At 40.3% G+C, this 21,127-nt stretch overlaps 1 protein-coding gene and 1 long non-coding RNA gene across 2 annotated transcripts in view; one reads left to right on the plus strand and one right to left on the minus strand.

The window, feature by feature from the left end:
• The window catches only part of jak1 (Janus kinase 1), a 53,868-nt gene that overhangs the window by 26,110 nt on the left and 6,631 nt on the right, over nt 1-21,127 (plus strand). The window contains exons 6-20 of the mRNA XM_017479509.3: nt 1,650-1,998; nt 4,242-4,424; nt 4,686-4,843; nt 5,022-5,136; nt 6,755-6,953; nt 8,325-8,434; nt 10,716-10,871; nt 10,992-11,079; nt 11,593-11,720; nt 14,385-14,520; nt 17,669-17,820; nt 17,951-18,101; nt 20,098-20,186; nt 20,300-20,492; nt 20,621-20,745. Coding sequence (XP_017334998.1) covers nt 1,650-1,998; nt 4,242-4,424; nt 4,686-4,843; nt 5,022-5,136; nt 6,755-6,953; nt 8,325-8,434; nt 10,716-10,871; nt 10,992-11,079; nt 11,593-11,720; nt 14,385-14,520; nt 17,669-17,820; nt 17,951-18,101; nt 20,098-20,186; nt 20,300-20,492; nt 20,621-20,745 — 2,332 coding nt within the window. The remainder of the gene's footprint in view (nt 1-1,649; nt 1,999-4,241; nt 4,425-4,685; nt 4,844-5,021; nt 5,137-6,754; nt 6,954-8,324; nt 8,435-10,715; nt 10,872-10,991; nt 11,080-11,592; nt 11,721-14,384; nt 14,521-17,668; nt 17,821-17,950; nt 18,102-20,097; nt 20,187-20,299; nt 20,493-20,620; nt 20,746-21,127) is intronic.
• LOC124628643 (uncharacterized) lies at nt 6,776-8,006 on the minus strand. Its single transcript, XR_006983237.2, has 2 exons — nt 7,651-8,006; nt 6,776-7,009 (listed from the first exon to the last, which is right to left on the minus strand). It is a non-coding gene; the product is annotated as an uncharacterized LOC124628643 (long non-coding RNA).

Here is a 21,127-nt window from a genome sequence, read left to right on the forward strand (position 1 = left end):
AAAGTGTAAGAGATCGATTCTAGTTTCTATAGTGTCCCCTCCCTTCTCTCCACCACCCTCTCTCAGCCTGACCTCGAGACTCGTTCATGTCGCCACCAAAGGTTTTCTTAGAAAGGATTGAAAGAATGAAATGGGATTTTCTTTTTTCTTTTTTTTTTAAACATATGTAGGCGATCGTCAATTTACCTGGGTGGAGCAGCCAAGTATGTCCGTGCGTGGGAAACACTGCATTTTTATTAACTGTTATTGACAAATGGAACGTTTCTGATTTCCTTCGAGTTCGAAGTTTATTATGAGCCCGGAGGGCGATTTTTGGTGCAGCATGCAATTTGTAACCATATCATACAAAACACACAAAGAGCAAACGCGACATTCTGACATCTTAGAGATTTAAAAGCCCCACAGCACTGGGAATAAAAGAATGTCTATAGCGATTGCTTTTAAGTTTAGGCATACTATAACGTATACCAGAAGGAAGCATTTTAAATTCATGGAACAGTGGATGAGTACAATCTGCAAGAGTCGCTCTAGCTTTCTGTAAGACAAACTGTTCAAAGCTGTTTGATAACTCGGTCTTCTTAATGCCAATAATCTTACTACCTTGGTTGACAGTGCCATTCACTGAGTTTCTATGTTAAACATTACATTACCATACCAACAGTATATAGAGAGGCAAAGTACAGATTCACTATAAGATTTATAATACATGGTCATAAGAGTCCTACTGATAGTAAAACTAGAGAGCCTCCAAAGACAGAGTAACCGTTGCTGGCCTTTATTGCTTCATCTTCATCTTCACTTTCTCTTAAAAAAACAAAAAAAAAACAAAAAACAACTGGGCAGTTTTACCCCAATTAAGTTCTTTTCACTGTAAATGATATACAGAGCATATTTCTCTCATAATCCTACCATAATTTAAACACTCAAGCCATTTTCTTAGAACGAGTCTTGTGACTGTAATGGTGCAGTGTTTATTTACATCGTGAGTACAGACGAGCGAGCCGGGTCCAGTCGGCCTTATTTACAGCAGTACCTTCACCAACTGATGAGCTGGCAAACTGAATTGTCTGAAGTTTTCTCTGCCCTGTTACTGTAGATGTTAATCTACAGATCTTTGTGTCATATGTTGATGTGAACATTTGCTTTTTGGCATGTTCTTATCTGGATTTTTCATCTTAGATGTTGGAGAGATGCATTTTGCTGTGCAGCCTATTCATGTTGGCACAATAAAAAAAAAAAAAAGAATTGCTGTAAAGCTGAAAAATTAACTAGAGCTGCTGAAGCACACAGCAAAAAGCAGGAGTCTGAAGTTGAACACTGTTTTAGGTTTACTTAGATTTGTGCATACTTTACATTGTGCCATCGCACTTAAGGCATCAATATGCTTTCAAAATGTACTGTGCAAGAGTTTGATGAGATTTTAAGCATTTCAGATACTACTAATATTATTTTAGAATTTTATAGCTTCTAGATATTGAAAAAGACAACTTTTTTGCATGCGTAATCCACTATAATGTACTGTTATTATACTACATACATACATACAGTGGGCCATTATAAATTAATCAACGCAACATCTCACTTCCTGTTTTCCTCTTGACTTTGTTTCTAACATCCATCCTCGTGCTCTTCTTCCTTCCCCCTCTCAGCTACAAGCGTTTTATTCCTGAGAGCCTCAACCGCACCATTAAGCAGCGCAGCTTCCTGACTCGCATGCGCATCAGCAACGTTTTTAAGAACTTCCTTAACGAGTTCAACAGCAAGACCATCCGGGACAGTAACATCACCCTGTACGACCTGAAGGTGAAGTACCTCTCCACGCTGGAGACGCTGACATGGGGCTTGGGCCGTGAAACGGTGCAACCTATAAGCCTGCACGTGTGTGGGGAGGGTGAGGTCTCACCCGCACACACACCCAGCATGGGGGATGAAGGACATGCTTATGAAGTGCAAGTGTGTGGCACAACTGGTATCTCATGGAGGAAGAAGCTCCAGCAGGTGGGTGAAACTGTAACGCGGTATATATAATGATATAATATATAGTATATAGACTATATATTATATCATTATATGTATCTATATAATATATAGATTATATATTATATGAGATATAAGGTGAGTAAGACACAGAGTGATTACAAGAAGCCTTGTGTAGTACAATTATTGGCACCCTTCAAAAGGGGGCATTCCTTTAAGACTTGTATTAATACACACACACACACACACACACACACATATATATATATATATATATATATATATATATATATATATATATATATATATATATATATATATATATATATATATATATATATATATATACAGTGAGGGAAAAAAGTATTTGATCCCCTGCTGATTTTGTACGTTTGCCCACTGACAAAGAAATGATCAGTCTATAATTTTAATGGTAGATTTATTTGAACAGTGAGAGACAGAATAACAACAAAAAAATCCAGAAAAACGCATGTTAAAAATGTTATAAATTGATTTGCATTTTAATGAGGGAAATAAGTATTTGACCCCTCTGCAAAACATGACTTAGTACTTGGTGGAAAAACCCTTGTTGGCAATCACAGAGGTCAGACGTTTCTTGTAGTTGGCCACCAGGTTTGCACACATCTCAGGAGGGATTTTGTCCCACTCCTCTTTGCAGATCTTCTCCAAATCATTAAGGTTTCGAGGCTGACGTTCGGCAACTCGAACCTTCAGCTCCCTCCACAGATTTTCTATGGGGTTTAGGTCTGGAGACTGCCTAGGTCACTCCAGGACCTTAATGTGCTTCTTCTTGAGCCACTCCTTTGTTGCCTTGGCCGTGTGTTTTGGGTCATTGTCATGCTGGAATATCCATCCACGACCCATTTTCAATGCCCTGTCTGAGGGAAGGAGGTTTTCACCCAAGATTTGACGGTACATGGCCCCGTCCATCGTCCCTTTGATGCGGTGAAGTTGTCCTGTCCCCTTAGCAGAAAAAAAACCCCAAAGCATAATGTTTCCACCTCCATGTTTGACGGTGGGGATGGTGTTCTTGGGGTCATAGGCAGCATTCCTCCTCCTCCAAACACGGTGAGTTGAGTTGACGCCAAAGAGCTCCATTTTGGTCTCATCTGACCTCAACACTTTCACCCAGTTGTCCTATGAATCATTCAGATGTTCATTGGCAAACTTCAGCGGGCATGTATATGTGCTTTCTTGAGCAGCGGACCTTGCGCGCGCTGCAGGATTTCAGTCCTTCACGGCGTAGTGTGTTACCAATTGTTTTCTTGGTGACTATGGTCCCAGCTGCCTTGAGATCATTGACAAGATCCTCCCATGTAGTTCTGGGTTGATTCCTCACTGTTCTCATGATCAATGCAACTCCACGAGGTGAGATCTTGCATGGAGCCCCAGGCCGAGGGAGATCGACAGTTCTTTTGTGCTTCTTCCATTTGCGAATAATCGCACCAACTGTTGTCCCCTTCTCACCAAGCTGCTTGGCAATGGTCTTGTAGCCCATTCCAGACTTGTGTAGGTCTACAGTCTTGTCCCTGACATCCTTGGAGAGCTCTTTGGTCTTGGCCATGGTGGAGAGTTTGGAATCTGACTGATTGATTGCTTCTGTGGACAGGTGTCTTTTATACAGGTAACAAACTGATATTAGGAGCACTCCCTTTAAGAGTGTGTTCCTAATCTCAGCTCGTTACCTGTATAAAAGACACCTGGGAGCCAGAAATCTTTCTGATTGAGAGGGGGTCAAATACTTTTTTCCCTCATTAAAATGCAAATTAATTTATAACATTTTTGACATGCGTTTCTCTGGATTTTTTTGTTGTTATTCTGTCTCTCACTGTTCAAATAAATCTACCATTAAAATTATAGACTGATCATTTCTTTGTCAGTGGGCAAACGTACAAAATCAGCAGGGGATCAAATACTTTTTTCCCTCACTGTATATATGTATATATGTATGTATATATATATATATATATATATATATATATATATATATATATATATATATATATATATATATATATATATAATGTATATGTATATGTGTATATATATGTATATGTGTATATATATGTGTGTATATGTATATATATATGTGTGTATATGTATATATATATATGTATGTGTATATATCTATGTGTATATATATATATATATATATATATATATATATGTGTGTGTATGTATTTTGTTCTTGCCATTCTCAAGTTAAGATTGCCAACCAATATTTTGTATTACTTCCTGAACAGAATGCTCTGACTCTCAAAGACAAAAGTAAATCACGGAAGACAAAGACTGACTCCAAACAGAAGAATGAGAAAAAGACCGATGCGAGCAATGGATGGATCATCTTCTCAGACTTTTATGAAATCACTCACATCGTCACAAAAGAGGCTGGCGTCACCATATACAGACAGGACAACAAAACCATGGTAAATTAGCCACGTTTATATCGGTGATACTGCTGTAGGATAATGGCCAGTTTTGATGGTTGACAGTGTTGTTTGCGTGTAATCAGTACCTTTATAATGAATAGAAATGTGTGGATATCCAGCACCTTGCTGGATTAGCTCTTTTTGCACTGTTTTAAAAGAATATATAATTTATAATATATTTTAAAAATGTCTTGGATGCTGTACACGTCTGATCGTGTGTAATCTATACAACACACTGGTCTTCTTGCTGTTGTACAGGAACTGCAGTTGGGCTATCGCGAAGAAGCACTGGCTTTCGCTGCTTTGGTGGACGGATATTTCAGACTGATTGTAGATGCCCATCACTACCTCTGCACCGAGGTAGCACCTTCTTCTGTGGTACAGAATCTGCAGAACGGTTGCCACGGACCCATCTGGTACAGTATACACTTATACACCTGTCATCTCAGACTGTACGTTCCTTAAAATAAAAAAATTTAAAAAAACACCCTGCCTTGAAATCCTTCTGAAACAACATCACTGTTAGATTATGTGGTTGCAGATATCAGCAAGAATCAGTGGTTTTAATCTCCTGTCTGTTTAATCTGCTTGCAGCACAGAGTATGCCATTCACAAACTGAGGCAGGAGGGCAATGAAGAGGGCTCCTATGTCCTGCGGTGGAGCTGTACAGAGTATGACTATATCATCATGACTGTCGTGTGCATGGAGGTACTCCTACATATATATATGTATATATTGATTCGTGGTGAAGAAGAAAATATGTAGTTTGGATTATAAAAGTGATATGTGTGATTTAATTCATTTAAGCTTTAAGCTTTAAAGTGCATGGTAGGGATTGCATAGACTAGTTCACAATATGTTCACTATTCGCTGCTGTGGGGATGTCGACTAATCGGGTTGGAGGAAAAAAACAGTGAGGCAAGCGGTAAAGAAAGCAGAAAAGAAATGCGTTTTCATAGTCTGAAATATTTTCTCGCCGGATTAAACAGGTTTTGCTGTCAGTTAAATTCTCTTAATGGCATGTTTTCACTTCCATGTCACTTTTGCAGTTAAGAGTAGAGGTGTGCTATTGAAAGAACTCTGATTAACCCCACAATTATATTTTTTGTTGTTGTTTAAAGCTAATTAAAAAAAACATATATATATATACATACACACATACTACGGGTCAAAAGTTTGGAGACACTGAAATGTTTCTCATGATCTTAAAAACCTTTTGATCTGAAGGTGTATGATTTAAATGTTTGAAATCGGTGTTGTAGATAAAAATATAATTGTGCCAACATATTAATTTCTTTCATTAGAAAACTAACATTTTATTTACAAAAAAATCTTTTTTTAAACGGAAGACTCGGCGTGAAATATTCTGAAAAGCAGTCGATAAAAGTCCAGCGTCGGTGTGAACTCCTCTAATACTGTTTAAAAAGCATCTCGGGGAAATTTCTCAAGAAATCAACTGAGAAAATGAAAAAGAATACATTTCTGGAAATTCTAGACAAAAAGGGCGTCTACTTTGAAGATACTAAAATATTAATTTGATTTATTTTGGATTTTTTATCACAATATAATTCCCATAGTTCCATTTGTGTTACTCCAGAGTTTTGATGACTTTATTATTATAAAATGAGGATGGATAATAAAAATAAAGAGTGAGTGTGTCTAAACTTTTGACCGGTATTGTGTGTGTGTGTGTGTGTTTGTATATGTATGTATGTATGTGTGTGTGTGTGTGTGTATTTATATATATTTGAATATATATATATGAATAAATTCCTTGCACTGTGGCATTGTGAATTCTGTCCTCCACATGGGTGCATTTAAAGAATTGATATGTCCTTAAATAGTCTAATATAATTCAGAGATGTATTCCTTTGCTCATTTAATGGACTGATTTATTGACTTTCATTGTTACCAGTGTAGCCTAAAAAGACTTTAAGCTGGAGATGTAATTTGTAGCCTCTGGCTGTTGTTTGTGTGGTTTGACATTGCATGAATAAAATAGCCTACAACCTTTATCAGTTTTCCTTTATCAGTTTTCCTTTATCAGTTTTTGGTTATTTATGGGAAAGTAGATGAGTCGACTACTTTTTTTGGAATTACTGGTCAATCAGTAAACGTTTGAGTGCATAGTAACAATATAGAGTCAGTAGAGAGAAAATAATGCAAAGCATCTGATCTAAATATTAGTTCAAACTCCAAATTCGGTGCCGGTATTGTAAAGTCCAGTTATGGTGTTGTGATGCAGAGAGACGCAGAATGCTCCTGCTCCATGGCTTGTTCACAGTCTAAAGGTCTCCTTCTGTTCCTCATTTCGTCTCTCGCTCAGCTGGACTTGTGCCAGTCCAGGCCTGTTCCCCAGTATAAGAACTTCCAGATTGAGGTGGGTTCTCAGGGCTACAGGCTGTTTGGGACAGAAACTTTCAGGACGAGTCTAAAAGAGCTGCTGGAGCACCTGCAGGGTCAGAGCCTCCGCACAGAGAACCTGCGCTTTCAACTGCGCCGCTGCTGTCCTCCACAGCCCCGAGGTACCGTGCGTCCACCCCCGATCACTCTCGCACGACACTTTACAGCCAGGAGCACTCTAGAACAGTGACAGCTGTTAAGCGTGATAATTTATATCCAGGCAGGTTCAGCATTGCTGATGAAAAGGCGGTTACATTGGGTGCAAGTATTTACCAAAGGGATTAATCGTTTTGACTCAATAGCCACAATTTGAGTAAGCAGACCAGTGGCTAATATGATGCCCCCCCAGATACTGTAGAACAGTATATTAAAAAAGGAAGTTACAGTACTGTTGAGTTCATGCACAGATTGCGCAAGACTATTAACTCCTTGAATTCAAGGGGGTTTTTTTTCTTCAAGATTAGTTATAGAAATTGCAAACTGCTAGGTTTTGTGTCCTACGAAATAACAATTTTGTTAATCGGCCATGCTTGCAGGCTCATCGTCTGATGCCGATTACCTTAAAATGCTAGATATTGGCCTAATGACTTGGCCAGGTTGATCAACCAGTCGATAATGCACACACAGAGAAACTCACAGACAGAGACATGTATACAGACTGACAAATGCGCACACCTGCACACATGGGGGCACACGTAGAGACACATGGAGACACGTATACAGAGACACAGACACACACACACACACACGCTCAAAATACTTTTCTCCAAACGCTCAACCAACGCAAAACACTTTAAGGCCAAAAAAAGCTAAACGTACCCTCCCTAGTATGTGGAGGCCACGCCGTTTTGTTTACATCTCCATGCTGTACGCGTACATGCTGAGACATTAGTGTCAGGCAGGAATAGTGGTGAATGTGGTTTCCGTTGTTGTTCAGCTCTTGTCTCTTGATCTCAGAAAGGCTTGTTGTGAAACACTTTGCCCTGCCTCCTGGCACTAAAACAAGCATGTGCGTAGAGCATGTTCTGAATAGAAGTAAATCGAATCGAAATCCATAAGATGTTGTGAAAAATAAATGGTATGCATATAAAATACGCAGAGTCGTAGTTATACGCTTGACTTCCCCGGTCATCCCTTAAAGACAACCTTGCAGTGTTTATATACTTATTCTGTGACACCAGGCGACTTCCTCCTTCCTCAAGCAACCACTGTAGAACACACACAAGTTTACAACAGCAGCGCATAGTAGAGTCGCCCACGTACACCCAGGCTAACCACAAGCCGACACGTTATATAAATACATGAACTCGTTCTGAGTAGCATTCTTGCCAATTTTATAAGAGTTTGTTTAACTATTTCCATGTGCCTCTCACACTCACGCATGCTCTTGTAAAATCTGGAGACCAGTCATGTACCTTACTTACTTACTTACTTACTTACCAACACTGTCCCGTCTTCACCAATCACATGCTTTCTTTTTCTCGGCCTTACAGAGGTTTCCAACCTTTTGGTGATGACCTCTGACAGAGAGCCTGTCCCACAGAGACAGCCTCAAGTCAGCCAGCTGAGTTTCCATCGCATCCTTAAAGAGGAGATTGTCCAGGTACAACCATACGCCTCTACATTGTACACTATAAAGTGTAACCATAGGTTATATGACATTAAATGGAACATGGCAGCATTTTGTAGCATCCTCAAGGTAAATTAATGTGAGGTTACTTATTACCTTTAAGGACAGGTGTGACTTTTCTTTATTCAGACCATCAGGACATACGTTCATCTCCTTTATACATTTGAGCACTTGAGGGTTAAGGGCCTTGCTCAAGGGTCCAGCCGTAGCAGCTTGGCTGTGCTGGGATTTAAACTCATGACCTCCAGATCACTACCTTGCCTGTTCCTAAAGGAGGTGCACCATCAGGGAGTGTCATGTACACGAATGAATGTTTCACCATGAAGAATTTCTATCATATTTATCATATAGAGGTCATTTTTAAGAGTAATTCTCTACAAACTAATCTTTCACAGCTGTAGAGTAGGTGTCATGTCCGTTGTTTATCTGTGCCTTTTTTTTTGTTTGTTTGTTTTTTGATGCATTCGTGAAAACGTCTACATTCCTAACAACACAAAAAGGAAGGATCATTAGAAACAACTTCTATTACTTAGGAGCCATTTGGAAGGCATGTTTCATATCTTCTAGTGAGGTTTTAATAAAAACTCAAGTGTTTTTCAGAGATTACAGGTGAATGCAGAGTGTATTCATACGCTTTATTAGGAACACTATGCTAGTACTTGATAGGGCCTTCCTTTGCTCTGAAAACAAGCCTCAGTTCTTCGTGACATGGATTCTACAAGATGTTGGAAATATTCCTTTGAGATTCGCGTCCATATTGACATGATCGCATCACACAATTCCTGCAGATTTGGATTTGGATTCAGGTCAGGTTGGGTCCACGGATTCATGCTGTTGGTTCCAAATTCTGACGAGAATCCAAATTGTCGAGCCAAGTGCAGCCTCAGATTTCTGTTCTTGGCTGACTGACGTGGCCCATCCGCCTCAAGGTTTAACACGTTGTGCGTTCTGATGCTTTTCTGCTCACCACAATTGTACAGAGTGGTTATCTGAGTAACCACATAGTAGCCTCTGTATCAGCTCAAAGCAGTCTGGTCATCTTCCATAGATCTCTCTCATAAACAAGATGTTTCTGTTCATAGAACTGGACATCGCTGACTGGATGTTTTTTCTTTATTGCACCATTCTGAGTAAACTGTCGAGGCTGTTCTGTGTGTGAAATCCCAGACCAGCAGTTTTAGAAATACTCAAACCAGCCTGTCTGGCACCAACAATCATGCCACGGACAAAATCACGATTGGCTGATTCGATAGCTGCACGAATGTCTAGGTGTACAGGTGTTCCTAATAAAGTGTTCATTGAGTGTATATAAATCCCTAGCTTGGACAAAATCGCTAGATCTTGAGTCTTAGCTTTTAGGGTTTTTTTTTTTTTTTTCCTTTTTTTTTATGCCTACAACCAGAAAAAGTAACAACTGCACACTCCATATAGCTTTGTTTGCACTTGATATGCTTCATGGTGATGTGATGCACATCAGTGTGTACTCTGCCTGGTCCGATTTGTACCACATTCTGCACTACAGTTCAGCTGAGATAAAGTCTGATGGATGGAAGAATGTGTTTGTCTAGGTGCATCAAAGTGCACTGATGATTGACATTTGTTCATTATTCTGAAAAGACGCAAGTCTTGTATTTGCACATTTGACATACTGAAATTCTTGTGGTAGGTCCAGTAACAAATACCGAACATATATTAACTTCTAAAGAAAATAGACAAATGCAAGTACAAAACATGCACCGATAAGGAAACTTTCAGTATACAAGAATACATGTACACAGTACACAAAATCTGCATAAATATGGGTGGGTAAGTGTACATGCTGTGTGTGCAAAGTAGTGTGCAAACAGCAGGTATGTGGAAACACTGAAATAAAGGCCACTGCAAAACCACATACACACACAAAAGAATATCTTTCACATGAGATGAAGGACAGAACACCACGGTTCATAGTAGAAACGCTCACCAACGACGTTTTGCTCATTTCATAAGCACAATTTTCCACATTAGAACCTTTGTAAGAAGGGATAATAATTACATATTCGCTCATCTCCCTTATTCTTTATTAAAGCGCGTACCTAGCCGTATATTATTACGCTATTTCAGCTGCCAAATTTTGCACAGCACACAGTAGAGTATTTACTTGCCTGTTTTTTGTTTTTTTTAAAACCCTTTATACATCTGCTTTATAACTACACTGAGCGGTCTCTGTAGAACTCTGTAGGGTGATTTTTTTTTTTGCTGTTCTGGTGTTTAGGGAGAGCACTTGGGTCTGGGCACCAGGACCAACATCTATGCAGGTGTGCTGAAGATGAAAAGTGAGGATGAGGATGATTTGGGGAGCTACGGCCCTTCACAGGAGGTGAAGGTGGTGCTGAAAGTGCTCGGCTCAGGACACAGAGATATATCTTTGGTGAGGACGACTCGACCTCCCTCTCTCTCTGTCTGTCTGCCTGTCTGTCCCTCTCTCTCTCTCTCATCCTGTCTCTCTGTCCCAGGTTATTAAAAGAACCCCCTCTCTGTTATTCTTTAGGCCTTCTTTGAGGCAGCCAGCATGATGCGACAGGTCTCACACAAACACATTGCCTTGCTGTATGGAGTGTGTGTACGACACCAGGAGAGTAAGTATTGTGTGTGTGCGTGTGTGTGTGAGGGAAGGTTCACATAATTTTCTATTTCATTTTGCTCGTCATTTCGTAGCTCATAGTTTCATAGTTTAGCTGTTTATATGCTGTTAAGGTTTGCTTCTGACTGTTTTTTAAATCAGATTAACCAATAAAATCATATCTGATTGCATGAGGTGCTAACGTTCTTATGCAATCAATTGTGTTTTTATTGGCTAATGAACTGACATGACCTGAGTGTAAGGTGAACTTCCTGAAAAACACAAACAGCCTGGAGACAAAACAAGTTTTGTGTGTGTCTTGTTCGCGTGTCTTGTTCGCGTGTCTTGTTCGTGTGTTTTGTGTGTGTTTTGTTCGTTTGTTTTGTGTGTGTTTTGTTCGTGTGTTTTGTGTGCGTTTTGTGTGCATTGGAGTGGAATAGAAAGATTGTGGGGGGGTTTTTTTCCCCCCTGTATTATTTTAGCCTAATAGACTTGACGAGGCTTATTCTGTTTATCTGTCTTCCTCTAGATATTATGGTGGAGGAGTTTGTGCAGTTCGGTCCTCTTGATCTGTTCATGCGCAGAGAGACCGTTCCTCTCAGCACTTCATGGAAGTTCCATGTGGCCAAACAGCTGGCAGGCGCACTCAGTTATCTGGTAAACACATGCTGAATTGCCAAATAAAGTACGAACGGATATAATGCTTTCGGAGAAGTACAGCCATATGCTAGTGGTTGATGTTGTGGCAGTAATTTTCACCTCTCTGTTAAGCATGTGAGAAAGCATGCAATGAGATGCTTCCCAACTCCAGAGTCTAATCTTAAATGCATTTAAAAGAAAAATAGAAATCATAAGATACAAGCTTGTTGGTTAAAAGAATTATAGGTGATAAACGTGAGATCAGGAACCTCCAGGACTTCCGGCTTTGTCCTTATACATTGATTAAAGTTCCTGTCGTATATACAGTGGGTATTGATCATACAGAGATATGTTTTAAAAAGGATATTGGGGTGTTCCAGGGTAAGTCACGTGGTTTTTACACATTTGATGAAAGCATCATTACTCCTTTTAAATATGTTATCTTTCAGACACTAGCGTGGGGTGAGGTGGAAGCGTCCATGTCCATGTATGGTGACCATGTCCATTTCAACATTTTTTGTGACAGTCTACAAACAAAACTTCTTAATCTTCTTAATCTTCATCTCAGTGCAGCAGTAGTGGGTGTTTCATAGTGTTGTTTTTTTCCTCTCCTTTTTTGGTTCAATACTTCTGCACAATGAAAAAGACAAACTGCTTTTTCACAGGCCGTTTATTAAACATGAAATCTGCACATTTGTACTTAGTTATTGTCCCTGTTTATGTTATGCTCTTTACTTTTGGTATGAGTCGCTTAAAATACTTTCTTCTGCTTTTTTGATACTTTTCTATGAAAATTATTATTATTATTATTATTATTATTTTTGTCCAGTCACCAAGTCACCTTGCTTGGGCAGGGAAAAATTATTTTCATGCCGTGGGTCTCGCAGCGGGTTGTGGTGCCGCCTCACAGCTCCAGGATCACTGGTTCGATCCTGAGCTCATGAGGGGCGACCGTGGCTCAGGTGGTAGAGCGGGTTGTCCACTAATCGTAGGGTTGGCAGTTCGATCCCCGGCCCACATGACTCCACATACCGAAGTGTCCTTGTGCAAGACACTGAACCCCAAGTTGCTCCCGATGGCAAGTTAGTGCCTTGCATGGCAGCTCTGCTACCATTGGTGTGTGTGTGTGTGTGTGAATGGGTGAATGAGACACAGTGTAAAGCTCTTCGGATAAAAGTGCTATTTAAGTGCAGACCATTTACCATTCTTCCCACCTCCCAGAAAACATGCCAGTGGTGACTAGAGCTATAACGGTATGAAAATTTCATATCATGATTATCGTGAACAAAACTATGACAGTTATCAGTATTATCGTGGTATTGTTAAAATGTGCTGAAAATGTACAAAAAGTATTGATACATACACTGAAATCATTTAAACAGGTTTTATATTCGACTATAAAGTGATGGATGGAAGGCAATGACGGCGCTCGAGAGATTTTCCAACCTTCCATGAGGACTAAATCCGGTGTGGTCATGTTTTGGATTTTATTAAAATGCTGAGGGAAACTTAATAGAAGATGGTAACCCTGTCTGCAGAGCTTGCCAGAAGAAAGTTGCTGTGAAAGGAGGCTTTTGGCGATCCCCCGCTTTTAAATCGCTTATGAATGCCCGCGCGCGGTTTGCTTTCGAATTAGCGGTAGTTGCTTGAATGGTGAGTTCATTATTATTAATCTTAATGAAAAACACAACAACAACAAAACAGTACAATGACAAACTGGCTTATATTAAACCAAATCTTATACCATCTCGCCTCACTCTCGTCACGCGCTAAATGAAATCTGACTCCTGCTGATCCGTGCTGCGACTCCGACTCATTCGGCTCATGTTGAATCGAGCAGACGCGTCCGGTTTTTAATTGTCGCATCCGTTTTCACTCTCAAAAAAACAATGTTGCATGCTGCACCTGCGTCAGACTCGTGCTGGGTGTGTGTGGACGAGCATTTACCGCGAGTTTTACAAATCACGATAATCACGCATGGTTTTAATGGTAATTAAATGTAACACGTTGATACTAACCGTCGGGGAATTATATCGTGGTTTATTGTGAAACCGGTAACCGTTTCATCACTATTAGTGACTCTAAATTGCCCCTAAGGGTGAAGAAGAGTGTGCGCGTGTGTGTGCGCGCGCATGGTGCTCAGTAATGGACTTACGCCCAGTGTTTCCGGCATAGGCTCCGGATCCACCCTGACCAGGATAAAGCAATTACTGAAGATGACTGGCATTTTATATTTGCTGATTCTTTATGTAATGTCATTATTTAATGCAATGTCCTTAAGTGCTTAAAGGCTGTGATGCTTCATATGGAAATACATCATGCTTATGATTTGCATTCCCTGTTGTCCTTCAAACAATGTCTTACCCTTTGTGTGTCATGTTCTCATATAATTTACATGTATTTTATATTATGTTGGAACTCATGGGGGGGCAGAAAAAAACAAATGTTTTACAAGTTACAGGATAATGCTGTCTTTTAAAATAAATAAATAAATTAAAAAATGACCAACCCTTGTGAAAACTGATGGACGTCATCCCATCGCTACACTTGTGGATTCTGTACAGAAGCTATTATGAATCATAATACCTGTTATAAAGTATTATTATTTTTTTAATGTTTGCTGCTTTGGCCTCATCTGTGTTAGCTTAGTAAAGTAAATGTTTGTGTTCGTGTGTCCGGTAGGAGGATAAGAAGCTTGTGCATGGGTACGTTTGCGCCAAGAACATTCTTCTGGCTCGAGACGGACTGGATAGCGACGGCGGTCCCTTCATCAAGCTTAGCGACCCCGGTATCCCCATCACCGTGCTAACCCGAGAGGGTAAGAGCCTCGCCATTCCTCAGATGACACATTATTTGTGTGTATGAACCGAAAGGCCTAAAACAAATGCCATTCTGAGCTGGCTACATCGGATCCCGATGCTGTTGGTTTGTAGCGAAAGTGGAAACGCTTATTCAGTGTCGATTAGAACAGCAAGTCAGGCCTATTGTGCATGTTTTTGTTTGAGTGGCATGAACGATATATATGACACTTTACACTCGTTAACCAAACACCTACAGAGCTCCAGTTATTGGGACACAGAAAAAAAAAAGCTTTGGTTTAAAAGAAGAACTTGGACATTTAAACGACGGTGGGATGAAAATTTCTGTAAACATAAATTTACAGAAAACATCTTTATAAATATTCGTGTTTTTAAGCGTCACAGTCTATAGCGCAGACCTGCTTATATCAGTTCAGTATAGGAGGACGTGCTCAAAAATGAATCAAAGAAAAGGCAAGAAACAAGAACTTTATTTCTGTCAGTGCAAAGTTACATTTTCTGGATGCTTTCAGTGACAAAGGGCCTGTGTATAATCATTCATAGTATCTGGACAGTGAGTATTAGCTGATGTTATAACAGTGTTTCTGTTATAACAGTGACTTGGACATGTGCAAAAAAAAACAACAACAACAAAAAAAAACAGTCAGGTGGCTGTTACTATGAAGAATATGATTTTATTTTTTCATTTTATTGATCTGGTAATGAGAAATGATATTATAAACATTGTTTATAATAAAACATGCATACAATTGAAGCTTTAAAGTATTATATCTTGAGGGCTAAAGATCATAAACATAATTAAACATACATTTACTGCTGTACACGTGTCGCATTAGCAATCCCTAATGCTAAAGTTTTGTTTTATGACCGACGTACACGCAGCAGTTCAGTGTGGTGTGTATTGTGTAGCGTGTACTGTAAGGTGAAGGTGTGTGCTGCAGACGTACACGCAGCAGTTCAGTGTGGTGTGTATTGTGTAGCGTGTACTGTAAGGTGAAGGTGTGTGCTGCAGACGTACACGCAGCAGTTCAGTGTGGTGTGTATTGTGTAGCGTGTACTGTAAGGTGAAGGTGTGTGCTGCAGACGTACACGCAGCAGTTCAGTGTGGTGTGTATTGTGTAGCGTGTACTGTAAGGTGAAGGTGTGTGCTGCAGACGTACACGCAGCAGTTCAGTGTGGTGTGTATTGTGTAGCGTGTACTGTAAGGTGAAGGTGTGTGCTGCAGACGTACACGCAGCAGTTCAGTGTGGTGTGTATTATGTAGCGTGTACTGTAAGGTGAAGGTGTGTGCTGCAGACGTACACGCAGCAGTTCAGTGTGGTGTGTATTGTGTAGCGTGTACTGTAAGGTGAAGGTGTGTGCTGCAGACGTACACGCAGCAGTTCAGTGTGGTGTGTATTGTGTAGCGTGTACTGTAAGGTGAAGGTGTGTGCTGCAGACGTACACGCAGCAGTTCAGTGTGGTGTGTATTGTGTAGCGTGTACTGTAAGGTGAAGGTGTGTGCTGCAGACGTACACGCAGCAGTTCAGTGTGGTGTGTATTATGTAGCGTGTACTGTAAGGTGAAGGTGTGTGCTGCAGACGTACACGCAGCAGTTCAGTGTGGTGTGTATTGTGTAGCGTGTACTGTAAGGTGAAGGTGTGTGCTGCAGACGTACACGCAGCAGTTCAGTGTGGTGTGTATTGTGTAGCGTGTACTGTAAGGTGAAGGTGTGTGCTGCAGACGTACACGCAGCAGTTCAGTGTGGTGTGTATTGTGTAGCGTGTACTGTAAGGTGAAGGTGTGTGCTGCAGACGTACACGCAGCAGTTCAGTGTGGTGTGTATTGTGTAGCGTGTACTGTAAGGTGAAGGTGTGTGCTGCAGACGTACACGCAGCAGTTCAGTGTGGTGTGTATTGTGTAGCGTGTACTGTAAGGTGAAGGTGTGTGCTGCAGACGTACACGCAGCAGTTCAGTGTGGTGTGTATTGTGTAGCGTGTACTGTAAGGTGAAGGTGTGTGCTGCAGACGTACACGCAGCAGTTCAGTGTGGTGTGTATTGTGTAGCGTGTACTGTAAGGTGAAGGTGTGTGCTGCAGACGTACACGCAGCAGTTCAGTGTGGTGTGTATTGTGTAGCGTGTACTGGTAGGTGAAGGTGTGTGCTGCAGACGTACACGCAGCAGTTCAGTGTGGTGTGTATTGTGTAGCGTGTACTGGTAGGTGAAGGTGTGTGCTGCAGACGTACACGCAGCAGTTCAGTGTGGTGTGTATTGTGTAGCGTGTACTGGTAGGTGAAGGTGTGTGCTGCAGACGTACACGCAGCAGTTCAGTGTGGTGTGTATTGTGTAGCGTGTACTGTAAGGTGAAGGTGTGTGCTGCAGACGTACACGCAGCAGTTCAGTGTGGTGTGTATTGTGTAGCGTTTACTGTAAGTTGAAGGTGTGTGCTGCAGCCGTGGAATGTAAGAGAGCAGCCTGGTGTAACTGACAGGAATTCTGCTGGCCCTCATCCAGCCCCTCCGTACTAAACCGCAGTGACCTGGAATGCTCCTGCAGAGCAGCACTCTTTGAGGAAAGACTAGTTTTGTGTATTTGTAAGAGAGAGGAACAGGATACTCGGAGCAAAACCAATCGCACACTTTCTGTGAAAACGTTAGTCTTCCAGTATTACTGTTGGGCTTCTGAAACAGTTTTTGTTTTACTGATGGAGAGAGATTAAAAAAAAAATTGCTTTTTACATTTTGTCTGAAGAATTTCACACCTTTTGGTGAACTTTGAAACCTAAATTTGCATCGTCGACATGTTTGGCTGTATTTACCTCTGAAGGGCCGGCCCGTCGTATTGCAGCACTGAAGATCCGAAATGGAGAAACACTAGTTTTAGCAGCCATGAAACTTACAGTTGCAATCCAAATGATTCAACCCCCATTGCAAATCAGGTTTGGTCAAAATGTACAGACTCATCTGTTTGCAATGAACAAATCAAACAAAAGCAAGTGAAATAGTTCAGCACAACGAATGCTTCAAGTACATGAAATACCTGAATGCTTCAGATATGTCATATAATTTCTACCCCTAGCCAGTTCAGGTATTTCATATCATTTCTACCCCTGTCCTGATTATAACAAAATGTTTGTATAGCAAACCATGCATGTTTGTGCTTGTTCAGAGTGTGTGGACCGGATCCCGTGGATCGCTCCCGAGTGTGTGCAGGATACGGCTAACCTGAGCGTAGCAGCAGATAAGTGGGGCTTTGGAACAACTCTGTGGGAGATATGTTACAATGGAGAAATTCCTCTGAAAGACAAGAAACTCACTGAGGTAAACACACACACACACACACACACCTTCAGGTTCATAACCCTAACCTAGGCTATTGGAATGTTTTCTCAATTTTTAACCATGTCCCATGTTTACACTGGCTTTGTATTTCTTTATTCACTCTGAGCAGAAGGAGAGGTTTTACGCCGCTCAGTGTCACTTGGCCACACCAGACTGTGAGGAGCTCGCCAATCTCATGACCCACTGCATGACCTACGACCCTCACCAAAGACCCTTCTTCAGGGCCATCGTCCGGGACATTGACATGGTGGAAAAACAGAGTAAGACCTGCTCAGTGCTAAATCTCAAATGTAGTGCTTGTTTTGAATGTGCCAGATTTCGAGTAAGTTCGATTCTTAATGAACTTTGAACTTGTATCTAGATCTGCATTCTGTTATGTATAAGCCAAACTAAACTGGTGTTGGTCTCAGGAAAAGCATTTATATCCCACAGTTTTGCTTTTAGTTAGATGCCTCATTAACCATATATAAAAGTTTTTTTTTTTAAGTGTGTAATTCTTGCTTACTTTTTTTTTTCCACTTTCTTTTTTTGCACCCAGTGTGCATTGTTATTCATGACATTAATTAGATACAAAGAATATGTTTCTAATTTAAATGGATGAAATTCAAATAAAACGAATTACCCTTAACGGATTAGGGATACATTTGTCAATTTAAAACGTATAGCCGGACTATGTATATTTCTTTAAAGCTGCTTTGTGACGTCGTCCGAAAGCACTATACAGTTCAAATTGAATTGAATTACCCGCCTTGTACGTTCAAAACGATTTGTCATTAGGATTGGCTTCAGTTTGCATTATTCTGTTTGAGGTGTGTGCGTAAAGGTTTTTCTTCCAGTTGATCCAGATTTTTAACAAGTTACTGGGCTCTGCCTCATGACTAAGCAGTTTAATTAGTAGATTCAGTGTACTCTGGGGCAGGACTTCTAAAATACTTTAGAATTATACGCACCCTCTGTGTAAAAAAAACAAAACAAAAAAAAGCCTTATTAATAAAATTTTTTTATCAAAGGCGCATGGCGCTGAACAAAATGTGACGGAAGCTTGCTCCCACTTTAATCAGGGGTTCAAGCCCAAAGGGCTGAAACCCTATTGTAATTGTAAGGATTTTTATTATTATTATTCTGCCCTAAATTTGATGGTGCAGACCCAATCGTAAGTTCTAGAGAGCTGAAACTTTGAGGGAAGGTAGGATCCCAGAGTACTACAGCGTCGCAAAGTTTCAGCCCGATCAGCCAGATGGTTTAAACCGTTTATCACATACTCAAATGTCTTGTATCTATGGAATCCTTGGGATCAGACGAACAAAACGTATATTTCCGATTTCATTTCTGCCTATAACAATTTTCCGCCATCTTTGATTTTTTTGTAAAACTTATTTTTGCGAACTAGTCTTAGGTTTTTTTGCTCAACTGAAATGATCCTTTTGCAGAACAATTCTTTGGACTCATTAGCTAAATAATTATCAAAAACAAGTTGAACTTTTGATTTACCCTCACAAGGGCACATTAAAACATTTGAAGTGGGTGTGGCCACTTTTACTTAAATGGCTATAACTCTTGAACAGAATGAGATATTTTCACCAAACCTTGGTTACTTACATATGGGCTCAATCTAAGGACATATGTTTAAAAAAAAATCTTGAGAGTGAGCAATTGGTGGCGCTATAACAGAACAAAACATGAAATTGACACTAAATGTGGAACCATTGGTCCAATCGACTTAATGGACAATTCTTGCAAGATTTATTTAATTCCAAAGTCCAATCAGCTATATGAGGACAGTTGTGAATCTTGAAAAACATGGCCACCAATCAATGTTCAGTAGCTATTAGACAAGCTTAATAAAGCCAGATATTTCTTGGTTTTTCTTAGATTTAGGTGCTGATAGGATTGTACAATATTAAGTAATTTCTTTTAGCGTCCTTTAGGGCCCTAAATGGCAAGTGGAAATCCCTGTTAACAACTCAGAATTTTCTCTTTGTTTTACAGCAGTGTTTAAAACACTGACCCCTTGTGGTTTGAAATGAGACCTTCAAGATTGAGTAGCAATGCTACAAAATCAATTTCTACATTTCAATGAAATAATCTCTCATGCATAGATTATATTTCAACAATTAGATGTTACTTAATTAAAAAATTAATTGTTTACATAAGTACTTTTCATGTAGAATTCCTTCAGTGAGCTGGTATGTCCAAAGATTTAGCTGGCAGTGTATATGAGTCTAAATCTTAATGCATTATGTGTCTTGTCTGTAGATCCCTCTATTAAGCCTGTACCCACCCTGGAGGTCGACCCCACGGTGTTTGAGAAGAGATTCCTCAAGAAGATCAGAGACTTGGGAGAGGTAATTTCCCATCTGTAGCTCTGATAGTGGAACGCTGTTTGTTTGTCCAGGATTACATAGACATTTGTGCCAGGTGGACTGAAGTTATTTTGGGGTGTGTGTGTGTGTGACAGGGGCATTTCGGAAAGGTGGAGCTGTGCCGATATGACCCGCGTGGGGATCGAACAGGAGAGCTGGTGGCAGTAAAGTCCCTGAAACCAGAGAGCCGAGAAGAGCAGAGCGGCAATCTGTGGTGTGAGATTGACATCCTGAGAGAGCTCTACCATGAGAACATTGTCAAATACAAAGGCATCTGCCAGGAGGAGGGTACTGAATCCAAACCAACACACTTATTTTGTTGTCAGGATACATTTTATTGTTAAACTTAAAAAACCCTTGTATAAAAGCATAAACCAGTTTATGAAGCCTTTCTGTACGCCTCTACTTTGTTTTAGGTGGCAGATCCATCAAACTCATTATGGAGTATTTACCAGCAGGCAGTCTGAAGGAATACTTGCCCAGAAACAAACTACAGACCAATCTGAAGACCCTACTAAGCTACGCTGTGCAAATCTGTCAGGTCAGCTACTCCATACCTCTTACACATGAGACCTATATAACCTTCTCTGCCACCTTCAATGTGGGAATTAATGTTAAACCACTCTTACGGTTTCTTCAGGCCACATGACAGTATTTAGTACGTTTGCGAGTTCTTAGTCACAGTTTGTGTAAAAGAGGGCAAAAAAAAAAAATGGCACAATGGAATCTTGACGGCAGTCAACTTTTAACTGAGCACATTTCTCATATTTGGAATACTAAGAAATTACTACAAAGGAATGCAAAGAAAGGAAATGATATAAATTAGATCACATTTTAGTAGTACAGTGTAACTAGTATATAGTATAGTAGTATATACTGCCAGTCAAATCTACTCGAATTTTGTAGTGTAGCTCTGACACCTT

The sequence above is a fragment of the Ictalurus punctatus genome, chromosome 11 (assembly GCF_001660625.3).
Source record: "Ictalurus punctatus breed USDA103 chromosome 11, Coco_2.0, whole genome shotgun sequence".
Taxonomy (NCBI): domain Eukaryota; kingdom Metazoa; phylum Chordata; class Actinopteri; order Siluriformes; family Ictaluridae; genus Ictalurus; species Ictalurus punctatus.